The following is a 13,932-nucleotide window of genomic DNA, read 5'->3' on the forward strand; positions in this document are numbered from 1 at the left end:
GCAGAGCTGAAATAATGTCGGCTACTGTCACAGACACAAACAGGAGAATCAATCAGGGTGATGGACTGACACGCTGCCTCGAATGCTCTTTCACTGTAGAGTCAGCACAACAATAATCTTTCTCTCTCTGACAGGCCTTGAACAACAATTTCTACAAGAGCTCCTCGCCCTACGGGTCCCTCAACAATATCGTGGACGGCCTGAGCTCTCTGGCGGACCATTTCTCAGACCTCTCCCTGTCCCCCGAGACACGCAAGCCCAGCAAAAGGCCGCCGCCCAACTACCTGTGCCACCTCTGCTTCAACAAAGGCCATTACATCAAAGATTGCCCTCAGGTGAGCCAGTCAGTGGTGCTGTACGTCAGTCAGGTGCAGAAACTGCTGAGCACTGTGTGGGTTGTTAAAGCTGTCCATCAAATACACCACATGAAGTGAAAATCACAACGTGAATATGATCTGATTGCAGATGTAGATAGACTCTTCACCCCCTTTTGAAAACCTAATCGTAATAAAACTGTAAATCCAAGTTAGAATATTACATCTGTATTATTTTTCCAGTGTGAAATAGATTCCTCAGCACATATTTGAGTTCAGTGTACCACCCCAGGTTGGTAATGAGCAGCAGATGCCAGATTGGATCTCGGAGCTGGCCTTAATGAAAGATGATAGGTTTCTCTGTGGAACTAGGCACGACCTCTACTCCAAACACGAGAGAAATAATACCACTGCTTTATGTGCAGCTGCGGTTCCCCATTGATCATGTTCGGAGGGAAATGCCTGACATTTGTTAGGTGTAATGGAAATAATCACATGACTGATGGACAGGATGTGTCCAAGAAGTGATGTAGCGAAAAGTAGAAATTCAAATAGCTGGTAAACCCTTACTGGTAAATCATATAAAGGAGTCATATGAAGTGTTATTGCTTCCTTTTGTGAGGCAAACAGAGCATTTAAAAGCTGCAACTTAATTCCATGGATGATGATTGAGTGATCTGCTGGCAGTTTAAAGGGACAGTTCACCCTCAAATAAAAAAACAACAACATGTTTTTCCTCTTACCTGTAGTGCTATGTATTAATCTAGATTATTTTGGTGTGAGTTGCTGGGTGTTGGAGATATCGACTGTAGAGATGTCTGCCTTCTATCAAATATAATGGAACTAGATGGCACTCGGCTTGTGGTGCTCAAAACGCCAAACAAAAAAAATACATTTGAAAAACTCAACAGCAATGTCTCTTTCCAGAAATCATGACCAGCTTACTCAAGATAATCGGCAGACCTTGTTGTGAGCAGTTTCATGTAGGAACTATTTTTCTAGGGAACTACACCCACCAACCAAATCGCCGCACAGAAGGAAGTGCGCATCTACTGCTAGCTCACCTAGCACCGCTGAGCTAGCTGACGTTATAGCTCAGCTGAGGAGGATGCCATGAATACTTACATCTCACGCTGTCATAACTATGAGCCACTTGCCCATGAGTAGTAATCCACAGACCTTAATGTGAGCAGTTTCATGTAGGAACTATTTTCTTTATATTGAACTACACCCACCAACCGTATCACTGTGCAGAAGGAAGTGTGCATCTACTCACGGCCAAGAGGATCATGCCTATGACAGCGTGAAATGTAAACTTTGATAGTGTCCTCAGCTGAGTTGAAACGTTAGCTAGCTCATTGGTACTAGGTGAGCTAGCAGTAGATGACCGCTTCCTTCTGAGTGGTGATATAGTTGGTCGGTAGAAGGAAAATAGTTCCTACATGAAACTGCTCACAACAAGGTCTGTGGATTATCTTGAGTAACTGGGTCATGATTTCTGAAATGAGACATTGCTGTTGAGTGTTTCAAATGTGCTTTTTGGCACTTTAAGCACCACAAGCTGAGTACCATTTAGTTCCATTATACTCAACAGAAGGCAGACATCTCGAAGGCCAATATCTCAAACACTTAGCAACAGAGATGTACCGATACGTTTTCCTTCCCGATACCGATTATGATCCCTGAACCTTAGGTATCTGCCGATACCGAGTACCGATGCGATACCAGCACGTATAAAAAAAAAATAAAAATGAATGGGATATGAGTTGTTGTATGTCTCAACTCCTAAAACTCTATGTAAAATATTAAGAAATAAATACATAATAGTAGAATGAATGCCATAAAACTTTTTTTTATTATTATTATCATCCAGTGTTGACACAGATCAAGACACACGTTAATGTGCAGCCACACAATTTGGTAAAAAAAAAGACATGTTAAAGGCTACAGTAGAATGCTTTTTAAACTCTGCTCCCTTTTCCTTTTTGTTTGCCTGTAGTGTATGTAATGACGTGAGGCATTACGTTGTATTGGATTGGTCGTAGGCTGTACTTGCCGATACCCGATTACGCATTTTAGGCATTTCCGATACTGGTATCGGTATCGGTACAACTCTACTTAGCAACTCACACGGAAACAATCTGGATTGATAAATAGCTCTACAGGAAAAAGAAAAAATGTGTTTTGGAGTGAACTGTCCCTTTAAATCTTTTCTATAAGTTCCAGTTTTTTGTCAGTTTATACCAGAGATATTCAGACATACTGTCACAATAAATATGCCAGAAAAGCCAAGTTTTTTACAGTCTCTAATGCACAAGAAGGGGGTTACATCTAAAACAAAAGACATTGTTGGTGCAAGAGATCAATTAATTGGCTATGGTGTAACATGTTAAATATTTCTGGTTGCCCCACTTCTTGGTGTGTGTTGAATCCCTGCTGTATGAATCCATAGTCAGATATTTTGGGAATAACACTTATTTGCATTTTAACTGCAAGTTAAATGAGAAAATTAGATACCACCCTCACATCTGTACAGTAAATATGTTGCTGGAGCTAGCAGCATGTTAGCTTGCTTAGCGTTAAGAATGGAAACAGCTAACCGGACTCTGTTTAAAGACCACAAATGTGTTAATTAGTAAGCTTTAGAGGTGTTGATAGGTAGATTTTTATTTACTTTAGGGCAGAGTCAGGCCAGCTGTTTCCCCGTTTCCAGTCTTTATGCTAAGCTAAGCTATCCATCTGCTCACTCCCGCTATCCTACACTTACTGTACAGACATGAGTGGTATCAATCTTCTCATCTAACTCTCTGCAAGCAATTGAATAAGTGCATTTGCCAAAAGATTCCTTTAAGTAAAAAACCGAGGAGAACTGTAAGAGCCTGTCCATCAGCTCACATCTGTCCTGGCCACATTTCGATCACAGTCTCTGAGAGCTTTTCGCCTCCATCACTGCCAACACGGACGAGATGCAGTTCAGAAATGGACACAGACAGTGGAGGAATGTGAGGAATGTGCAGAAAATAATTTGCAGTAAGTTTATAGCTCTTAACATTTTCACATGTGGGCACACCTGGACTAACTCGGCAAAAAGCGTGTGCTGCTGTCAGTTCCTCAATTTCAAGGATGTGTTTAAAAAATTGCTCAAAAGAAGCTCTAAACCATTTTCACTTCACTGAGATTTATTTTTGAGCATATATCAGTCTTCAGGGCCTCTTTGACCCTGAGCAGGAGGAAAACTGTCTACATCATTACAGTTTTTGCACAGCATCTTTCTTTCAAATGAAAAACAGAAAGGCATTAATCATAGCATTACAAAGTCACTTGTTTAAAAGCTGTCTTTTATGGAGTGGTATAAAACATCTTTTTAGCAGCAGTGATTTTCTTTTGACTGTTTGTTGCTGGCTTCCATAGCTGACTGGTTTGCGCTGGAGCCGAAGTGAACAGGAATCAAAGAATGTCACGGCTCAGTAAGATGAGAGAAGAAGCACACAGGAAGTGGGTGTGCAGGGCCTTTAACAGCCTCTCTCTGGGTGGAATGGGGCCCATGTCAACTCAGAAAGTCTGCGTCTTTGATAAAGAAACACATGGCACCTCAGTGAAGGCCTTGGGTGATGAAAAATAATCAAAAGTGCCAGTTAAGGTGGAGCCCATGAGATTTGAGTTGCAGCCCTACTGAAAGGTATCAGATATGCCATCCGTGCTGCGCTTGGCATGTGAGTGGTAAACATCCTGTTGACAGCATAGCGGAGAGTTGGGTTACTCGCTTCACCAGAGGGTTAAGATGTCAAAGGATTACTTTGAGATATTTACGATTCTCCCCTGCGGCCACGCCCCTTAAAATGTGCAAAATCTGGAAACCATTTCTGCTGGCTGGCTCTGGACCACTCTGCTTTAGAAAGATGATGTCAGATTTTATCATGTGGTGCTAATATTTCAGACCCATAGCGATGATTACGGAGCCGTTGTCATGACAAAAGGCCTCTTTAGTTGAAGCTGAGCTGAACGTTCTTTTGAAGCCGTAACTAATGAACAAACTGGTTTTTGTTCTGTTGGGTGGAATCTGAGGCATTTTTAGCTCAAGACAACTGAAATACATACTGTTGGTACACTTTTGATGTTTTACTATGCGTTGGGTTGCAGGGAAATCTCTTCATTTCCAAATTGCTATTAAAGCACAGTAGGTCTACTGTGCTTTTCCGTATTTCCTGTCATACATACGTATGTCCTGCATTACAGTGATGGACATTCATATTAAATGTGGTCAAAAAATGAGGTAAACATATGTAAAAGTAATTCCTGTGAGCAAAAACATCAGATTTCCAACTGTAAATTGCCCACTCTGTTTACAACGCTTTTCTACTTGGCAACAAGATGACGTCAGCTCATTACAGATTTCATTATGTGGTCAAACGTAATCTTCGTTGCCATTGCTGTAAATTTCTCCCTTAGTTCAGATCATATTCCTGCTAGAACATGTCCAGTTGTGTTTAGAAGCTTTTACTAGTTTTAACTAGATTTTTAACAAGAGAAAGTGCTGCTGTACTCAGTCATTCCCCGGCTGCCAGTACACCACTACATGTAGCTACATGCTAACGTCAGGGAAACATTTAAACCTGTTTGCTTTTGTTTTGAATTTCTTCCTGATTTCAGATTATAATCCTACTGCAACATGTCAGGTTGTTATGAAGCTTTTATTGGTGATTTGTCATTCCCTGACTGCAAGTACACTGCTACATGTAGCTATATGATAACATCAGGGAAACATGTAAATCTGGTAGCCGATGTTTTGAATTTCTCCCTTATTTCAGATCATAATCCTCCAGGAACATGTCCAGCTGTGCTTAGAGGCTTTTACTTGTGATTTTTAATGAGAGAAAGTGCTGCTATACACAGTCATTCCCTGGCTGCAAGTATACTGCTAGTGCTACGTGTAGCTACATGCTAACGTCAGGGAAACATGTAAACCTGGTTGCCAGTGTTGTAAATTTGTCCTGAATTTTGGATCATGTTCCTGCTGGAACATGTTCAGCTGAGTTAACAAACTTAAATTGGCGTTTTTTTATGGGAGAAAGTGCCGCTACACAGTCATTCCCTAGCTGCAAGTATACTGCTAGTGCTACATGTAGCTACATGCTAATGTCAGGGAAACATGTAAACCTGGTTGCCAGTGTTGTAAATTTGTCCTGAATTTTGGATCATGTTCAGCTGTGCTTAGAGGCTTTTACTTGTGATTTTTAATGAGAGAAAGTGCCGCTATACACAGTCATTCCCTGGTTGCCAGTACACTGCTACATGCAACTACATGCTAACGTCATGGAAACGTGAACCTGGTTGCAAATGTTGTTCTTTTCTCCCCGATTTTGGATTTTATGGGAGAAAGTGCTACTGTACACAGTAATGCAGCTGCAAGTACACTGCTACATATAGCTGCATGCTAACGTCAGGGAAACACGTGATCTTGGTTGCTGATGTGATGAATTTCTCCCTGATTTTGGATTACATTCCTGCTGGAGCATGTTTCTAGCTTCAAACTACAATTGGTGATTTTTTGGGGGGGGAGAAAATGCTGCTTTACACATTCACCGGCTGCAGGTACACTGCTACATGTAGCAACATTCCAGCTGCAACATGTTCAGCTGTGTTAACTTTAATTAAAGCCTCAAAACCAGCTACAACAAGTAAAAGATCCATCTTTAAAGTCGTAGACAGTTAGCGCAGTGAATTGAGTTTCTTTTTCTCAGACTCCAGCTGCTGCAAGAAGCTGCAAAACATCCTTTTATTGTATAGGTACAGTTTACTAATGTATGTAAAACTCTCCACAGTATGAACAGCGGTTACATGAGATTCAAAACCAGCCACAACTCAGCCCTGAGCAGAGTGACCATCTTCTATTGACCAATCAACGCACTGCAGTGTTCACAGCTCCACCTTTTAGTACCAGATCTGTGTGCTAGGTACACCAACAGAGGGGGGACCAAAAATGGGGACGGTACAGAACGGTTCTATTGGTACCATCCACTCGAACTGAATTGTACCGTACTGTCCTGCTTGGTGGAAACAGGGCTTTATGGAAACCTTGAATACAAGTATGAATCTGAAAATGAGCATAATAGGTCCTCTGTAACTAAATGTCTTTATCGGAAAATGATCTGCCCTCTGTATGGTTTGATTACAACAAAACTGTTTTGGTTTTCGACTTTATTGCTAAATGTCTAGCAAGTTTAACACCTTTCACCCTTTGACCCAGGGTCACAGCATTATAATGACCCCTTGCCAATTAAGTAGCTGAACCTGGTTACTGTACAGAGAATACACTAGTAACAGTGTGCTGACAGTACATGGGTGTATGGTGGGAAGAGCCTGGGCTAAATAAGGAGAGCATTGTTTCTCCAGAGGGGCTGTGGAACCAAAGGTCAGGAAGTCAGGCTGTATTGTTCGCTCAGCTCTGCTTGGCTGCAGTCATCTCCGTCTCTCTCTGTCTCTGTCTATGCAGAGGGGTGGCTGTCGGACACTAGTTTAAAGGGCCAGCGAGCAGCTGCCCAGAGATGTCTGCATACAGAGTGTGTTTTTGGAAACAGTGGGTATTACAGGAAGTGGGTGTATGTCTTTACTGTTACAGTTTAATCAGGTTTGAATGGAAGGAAAAAGTCTGCTTTGATAATTACTTTGGAAAGAGGAACTTTTGATAGGCTTACAGATGGAATTTCTGATTTATGTTTTGTCTTTGAAGGTTGACACAGATATTTTTAGTTCTTAGTTGCATAAATTCTAACCAGTAATTTATCCCATGATTCAATATCTGTACAGTAACTCTAATAGGTTGCTTTCCATTAAAGGACACATTCAACATCTTTCCAAGAAAATGCCTCCCTAATAATACAATTTGTTGTTTCTAAACTTCTTTTTTTATACAGATTAAACAGACAAGATACAATCTGTGAGTTCTTGAAAGAGTCAAGCTCACTTTTTCCCTTTGTTTCTAGTCTTCATGCTAAGCTGGCTAACTGTCTGCTGGCTGTACTGAAACTTAATATTTAGCATACAGATATGACAGTGCTATCAATCGTTTTTACGTTCATGCTCTTGGCAAGCAAGCAAATAAAAGTCTTTCCCAAATTTTCAAACGTATCTTTAAAATAAAATGAGAAGAACTTACAACACATTTATTTAATCTTTATCAGGCAGGGAAAACTTCTAAATTTGGACAACCATCTATCACCACAACATAAGAATAAATGAATTTCAAGAGCGGCCACTAGCTCACCTAATAGAGAGGACGCCCCACGTACAAAGGTTTTGTCCTTGCCGCAGCTGCTGCAGGTTTGATTCCAACCCATGGCCCTTTGCTACATGTTGTCACCCCTCTCTTTCCCCTTCTCTCTGGATCTGTCCTGTCTAATAAAGTCAAAAACGCCAGTGAGAAAAAAATAATTTTATCCTTCTGAGACCTGAACTTTTGTTTGGTGTGCTTTTTTAATTTCTCCTAGTTATTTTTGATTAATTATAAGTATAAAAAAACCAAACATTGTCAATGATAATAAAGTCCCAATGTCCTCAAACGAGATGACAGTAAAGTCTCAGTGTCCTTCAATGAGCGGATGATAAAGTCCCAATGTCTTCAAACAAGTTCTTTCTAATTAACAGCATCATGGCTTGTTACTGTTGCTAAAATTGGTATAGTCTGTACGTCATATCAAACTACAACAGTTATTAATCATGAATAAACAAGTTTCAACCATGAAATGTGATCAGGTTTTGGACCTTGTTCACTTTTGTATCGGGTCAGCTGCAGACTGACTTGGTAGAAACGGCAGCCATTTTGTTTTTACATGGATTAGTGTATTGTTGTCTTACTACCACTAGATGGCACAAAGAAGTGTCCATGAATGAGGACAACAGGTCTAAGTTAAGCAGAATGAAGTATAAGGTCCAGTAAATCCAAAATGTAATGTCCTCATATGAGGACGCCGGGCTACAGCAAACCACGGATATGTTACATTTGCGCATTGTAATGTAGTGGATACGCTGAAACTATGGTTAATGTGTGGTTAGGTTTTGGCACAGACAACACTTGGTTATGGGTAGGAAAAGGTCGTGTCTTGGAGTAAAATACCCACTTTTTGGAGCACAATCCCAGCAGGAAACGCAGCAATGTCTTGGTAAAATCAACCACTTTTCATGCCGCTATCCCCGGGGGAAAAACAGTGACAGGTCACTAAAACAAAAGTGGTTTGTTGGTCTGGAATGGTGGTCTGCTTTGGTCAGCAGCTTAGAAGGCGTCTTGCCTGGGTGGCACGTCTTCCACCATCCCGTCCACCTCCAGATGACTAAATCAGCTACACCAAAAGTTGATATGATACGTATGAAACGAACGACAGTAATCTATTCGTGGTTTGCAGAAATGTACAATTCCCATTTTCTTCTGGTCAGTTTTAAAGGAACAGCTCAACATTTTGAGAAACATGGATATTCACATTCCTGCTGAGAGTTACGTCATAAGATTGATACCATGAAATGTACAAATAAACAGCTGGCAAACTGCCGTGCTCCGATGTCCACTTATATATTAAACCTACGAGACATTTTGAGCACAACTGCTCTTCATCACACTAAAGTTCAGACTGATACCACTCTCATATCAGTCCATTAAATATGAAGCAACAGCCAGGAGATGGGTAGCTTAGCAGTAAACAGACTGGAAATGGGGAAACAGCTAGTCTGGCTCTGTCCGAAGGTACCAGCATGTCTAAAGCTCGCTACTTAACACGCTGTTTTGTATTTGTTTAATCGGTATTTAAAGTTTAGAATGTTTTTATGGTGATATCTCAGTTTAAATACTAATAATGACATTAGTGTTGTTTTTGAACTGGACTCCGTTCTTCAGGTGGGGCGATACAGCTCATCTGTTCATGTGTAACTGGTGAGTCTCAAGCAACACAGTCTGATTACTGCTGCTTTGGTCCTTTTGTTTTTACTACTGATAAACGTCTTATCTGTCTTCAGTATGCTGTCTGTTGCTTTTGGCCGGATCATCTGCTGAGGAGGATGAGTAAGATAGAGGAAACCCTGGTATGTGGGGTAGATAGACTCCCTCTGATAAACAGTGGCTGTCATCTACCCACAGCTAATGAACGTATAGGAAAAGAATGCTGCAGATCCCATTTTTTATGTGTTTGCTTGCTTCGGAGATAAATCACTTTTATGTCCTGGAGGACTGGGTCATTTACAGGGGGGGAGGAAAGGGAAATGAGGGTGAAATCTTCAGTTTCCCTCTCCGTGGCTCTAAATATACGTCCTGTATCACATCTTTAGTTATAGTTTGTTTCATTACTTGTCAAACTGGAAGTTATTCTTGAGGTTTAAAACTCATTCCTGACCCTGAATCCTACCTGCTGTTCTAAAACTTTCAAGTGCATTACATGAAGAGGAGTTTGCTTAGTTGTCATGGTGTGGAATTGACATTTATTGAGCTCTTAAACTTGTTTTGTGTTGCCTCCTGATGTAGTTGTTGGTAGTAAAAACAAATTAAACTTCTTCTAAATTACTATATAGAGAGTATAAGAAGTAAATGTTGGGTAGATATACCGCATTTAAGGATTGTGGAAACTAAAACAGATTTTCAGAATTTGGGGGCCAAACCAAATGTTGAGTTTTAGGGGCAAAATATCAAATGCTGGATTTGTTGGCAATATATTATATTTCAGTACTGGGACAAAAAACAAATCACTGAGGCACAAAATTAACTAATGGTATTTGGAAGTGCCATTTCAAACTTTGGGATTATGTAAAGTGCATTTTATAAACAGTTTAAGCATCCTGGTCTTATTCCCAACTCATTAAATACTGACGCTTTCTCACTGGCCCTCTGGGTCAGTTACCGACGCTCTGAGACACCCTTTAGCAGTGGTATGAAACACACTGGGCGACAGCATTTTTTGATGCTCCAAGCAACTGCTGTCATATAAAAATCAAGAAAGTCCACATAGGGTGGGTGGAAGGGGAGGTGTAGACCGCTGTTCGTGTTCCGTGTGAAACCAAAATGTATGTCACAGACTGTATGCACATTCCCAGAGCCAGCCCAGGATGGAAGCGTGTTACTTTCTCAAGAGAGGGAGTTCAAGTATCTCATGGTCTTGAGATGGAGCATGGATCAGCAGTTTGGCGCGGTGTCTGGAGTAATGCAGGAGCCCGACTGTCTTGGTGAAGAGGGAGCTGAGCCAGAAGGCGAAGCTTTTGATTTACTGGTCCATCTATGTCCCAGCCCTCACCTGTGGTCATGAGCTCTGGGTAGTGACTGAAAGAATGAGATTGCGGACACGAGTGGCCGAAATTAGTTTCCTCCATGGGGTTGCTGGGCTCAGCCTTAGAGACAGGGTAAGGAGCTCGGACATCTGGAGGGAGCTCGGAGTAGAGCCGCTGCCCCTTCGTGTCGAAAGGGGTCAGTTGAGGTGGTTCGGGCATCTGATCAGGATGCCTCCTGGGTGCCTCCTGTTGGAGGTGCTCTGGACACCAGGCCCCGGGGCAGACCCAGAACACACTGGAGGGATTACATATCTCGTCTGGCCTAGGAACGCCTTGGGGTCCCCCAAGTGGAGCAAGAAAGCGTTGCTTGGGAGAGGGACGTCTGGGGTGCTTTGCTTGGCCTGTTGCCCCGGTGACCTAGTCCTGAATAAGCGGATGAAAATGGATGGATTGATGGATGGCCTGGCATTTAATGAGCGGAAACTGAACATTTCCAGTGAAAACGGATGTTTATTTTGAAAAGACACAATACATGTAATGAGTGTAAATTGATATGCTGTCCCAGAGTGTCCAAAACACTGGGGGAGGGGGAGCCTGATACCTGAGCCCCATAGTTTGACATGTAGGACCACGAACCAAGTGTCGGTATTTGATGAGTTGGAAGGGATAATGTGCTGTGTTCAGGGGTGCATACAAATTCTGGGATTTGGGGGTACTATACCAAATTTGGGGATTTTGTGTGGGAGGATTAATGATACACTTATTGCTAGCAAATAACTTCCATTTAGTTGAGTAACCGGGAGGGTGGTATGAAGGGTATGAAGGTAGATTTACTCACTTAAGAGAGGCTGTGAAAGGCTATAATGCCACCTGTACATAAATTAGAGACATGTTTGACTGCCACTTCAAAAAGTAACTGCATATGTTCTTGTGTTTACCCCATTGACGGCAGTGAGAGAATCATTCTCACAACACCGACTGTAACTGCACCAGTGAAGTCAAACTCATTGTTGTGGCTTGTTAGCGACCTCCATAGAATCACTTATGCCTTCTTAAATCTCGCTCAGCTGTGTTTCATTGAAAGTTGGAAATATTGTGCTGTTGCATTTCTTGTTTGTCTGCCAGCACACCTGCTCCTGTCCATCACCCTGCGTGAAACATAACGCCAGTTTACAGCTGCATATGTCGTCAACTTGCCCACAGCCAGGACTGGAGCCCAGTCAGAGTGTGCGCTGGTAGATAATCCTCCTTCTATGAAAGCGGCACTGTGCGTGAATGCTGAGAAGAATAATGTCGGTGAATGTGTGTGTGTGAGGAAATCCTTCTTCTAGTTTAAAGGCTCTGCACGCTCTGAACAATGGGATTGATGCAAGATTGAAAATCCATGTAGGGAAATAGAAAACCAATTGTTTGCTCTTTGGCCTCCAGTTGTTTTTATCTAATCATATTTGTTTTGGAGAGGGGGAGGTTAATCTGTTCAGTATTTCAGATGTGCAAGATTTGCAGAAAGGCTGCATGGAAGGATTACAGCATCGTATACAGTAACTGTTGTCATAATCTAGTATGTCTGTCAAAGTAATACTTCAGATAAAGACACAGGGTTGGATTTCCTTAATATTTTCAGTTATACTTGCTTTGTGCCTTGTGACAATTGTGACATACAGTATAATCAGACATATAATGTAAAGGATTTTCAGATTTACTAATATATTTGTTTTAAATAGGGTTGTAACTAATGATTATTTTATTATTTTTTTGTAACGTGAAAAGTATCCACACCATAGTCCGACATCTTTAGAATCACCAGATGTTCAACAAAGTAGAATTTTTATCATACTTGGATGTAGGACAACAACTATTATTCAGCGTGACATCTTCAGATAGCTTGTTTTCTCCAACTAACACTTCCAAACCCACAACTATTTATTTTACAATGATATAAAACTGAGAAAAGCAGTAAATCCTCACCTCGTAAAAGCAGGAACCAGAGAATGTTTGGCATTTCTGCCTCACATATAACCAGCAATGAACTGATTATTGTTACCGATTACTCATCAAATCTTTTCACCCTCTGGATGCAGTAATGATTGTTTTTTAATGCTACGTCTTTAAAGGGTACTTTCCGATTTTCAACCTGCTTTGCATCACAACAATGACGGTAGTATGCGTAAATGAGCTATGGTAAAGTTCCCTCCATCTTATGAGAGCCTTGATCTCCCTGCTCATCTCTTAGCTAATTTTTCTCTGGTTCTAGAGCTGTTGCTTGAACTACAGATAATACCTCTGCATTTTTGTATGCCCACCATTACAGAAACAAATACCCCTTTTCCATCATATTAGCTCTGGGTTTTGAAGTGGTTCCAATCAGGTTTCTTGGAGCCCTGGTGCTATCTAGTGAACCAGCCTGCATTTCTAACAGTTTGGAGCAGAATCAAAAATGGGGATGGTACAGAACGGTTCCATTGGTACCATCCACAACTTTTCACAGTGGAAACAGAAAAAAAGCGTGCTGAACTGTACAGCACCATACTGCCTGGTGAAAACGGAAAAGGAGCACCAATTTCAAAAGAATTTGCATCTCTCTACTGCATAAACCCCAGCTTTATGAAAATATATTCTTTCCAGCAGTGAAATACTTCTTTAAGGAAAATAGAAAGTCATCAACGTGTTGCTTTAAACCCTCCTGGAGAATTGATTTCACAAGATAATGCAAAGTGTCACTTAAGTCGACACAGGAGTCTTTAAAACACAGGAGACCTATTGCAGTGGATTTCAGTCTGGGCAGTAATGTGTTGTTTTGCTTTGGTAACAGCTGGGCTTCTCCCTGATGCTGTGGGGGTCTGATACAAATTAAAGCCAGCGAGGGAGGGAGAGCACTGCGGGTTTGTTAGTGTGGAGTAATTGACCACATGGTATCCAAGAGGCTTGGTGTTGCTGTGTTCTCCAGGATGAATGTCTCATGGGGCTATGGAAGTGGGGGAGAGAGTGGATGAGGGAAAGAGAAAGGAGGAGGAAGAGGAGGAGGAGGGGGTGAGGATTTGGAGTAGTCCATTGTTTATCCTGATGGTTTCCAGATGATGGCAGAGGGAGGCAGCCAACCTCCTGGGCCTCTCTCACCAGGCTGCAAGGATCTGGGCCAAGCTTATCTGCTGCAGCCTTAAAATCTGGCTTTACATCGCTCCGTGCACTCTGGAGTTGATTTAAGTTACACAACCGGAGTTATGGCTTTTGGATGGGACGACTTGTAATGCACATAATAAATGAATTTAACATCTATTTATCTTAAAACAAAACAGTTTCTCACACATGGTTTGAGGCTGTAAAGATCTTCGATCAAATATGGAGAGTTGTTTTTCGGGGAAAATGTGTTTGTGCC

General features: G+C 41.6%; 1 protein-coding gene across 1 annotated transcript in view; it reads left to right on the forward strand.

Moving 5' to 3' along the window:
* The window catches only part of LOC125880896 (zinc finger CCHC domain-containing protein 24-like), a 29,151-nt gene that overhangs the window by 1,512 nt on the left and 13,707 nt on the right, over nt 1–13,932 (forward strand). Inside the window, exon 2 of the mRNA XM_049563715.1 lies at nt 135–335. Coding sequence (XP_049419672.1) covers nt 135–335 — 201 coding nt within the window. The remainder of the gene's footprint in view (nt 1–134; nt 336–13,932) is intronic.

Source organism: Epinephelus fuscoguttatus, linkage group LG20 (assembly GCF_011397635.1).
Source record: "Epinephelus fuscoguttatus linkage group LG20, E.fuscoguttatus.final_Chr_v1".
Taxonomy (NCBI): Eukaryota; Metazoa; Chordata; class Actinopteri; order Perciformes; family Serranidae; genus Epinephelus; species Epinephelus fuscoguttatus.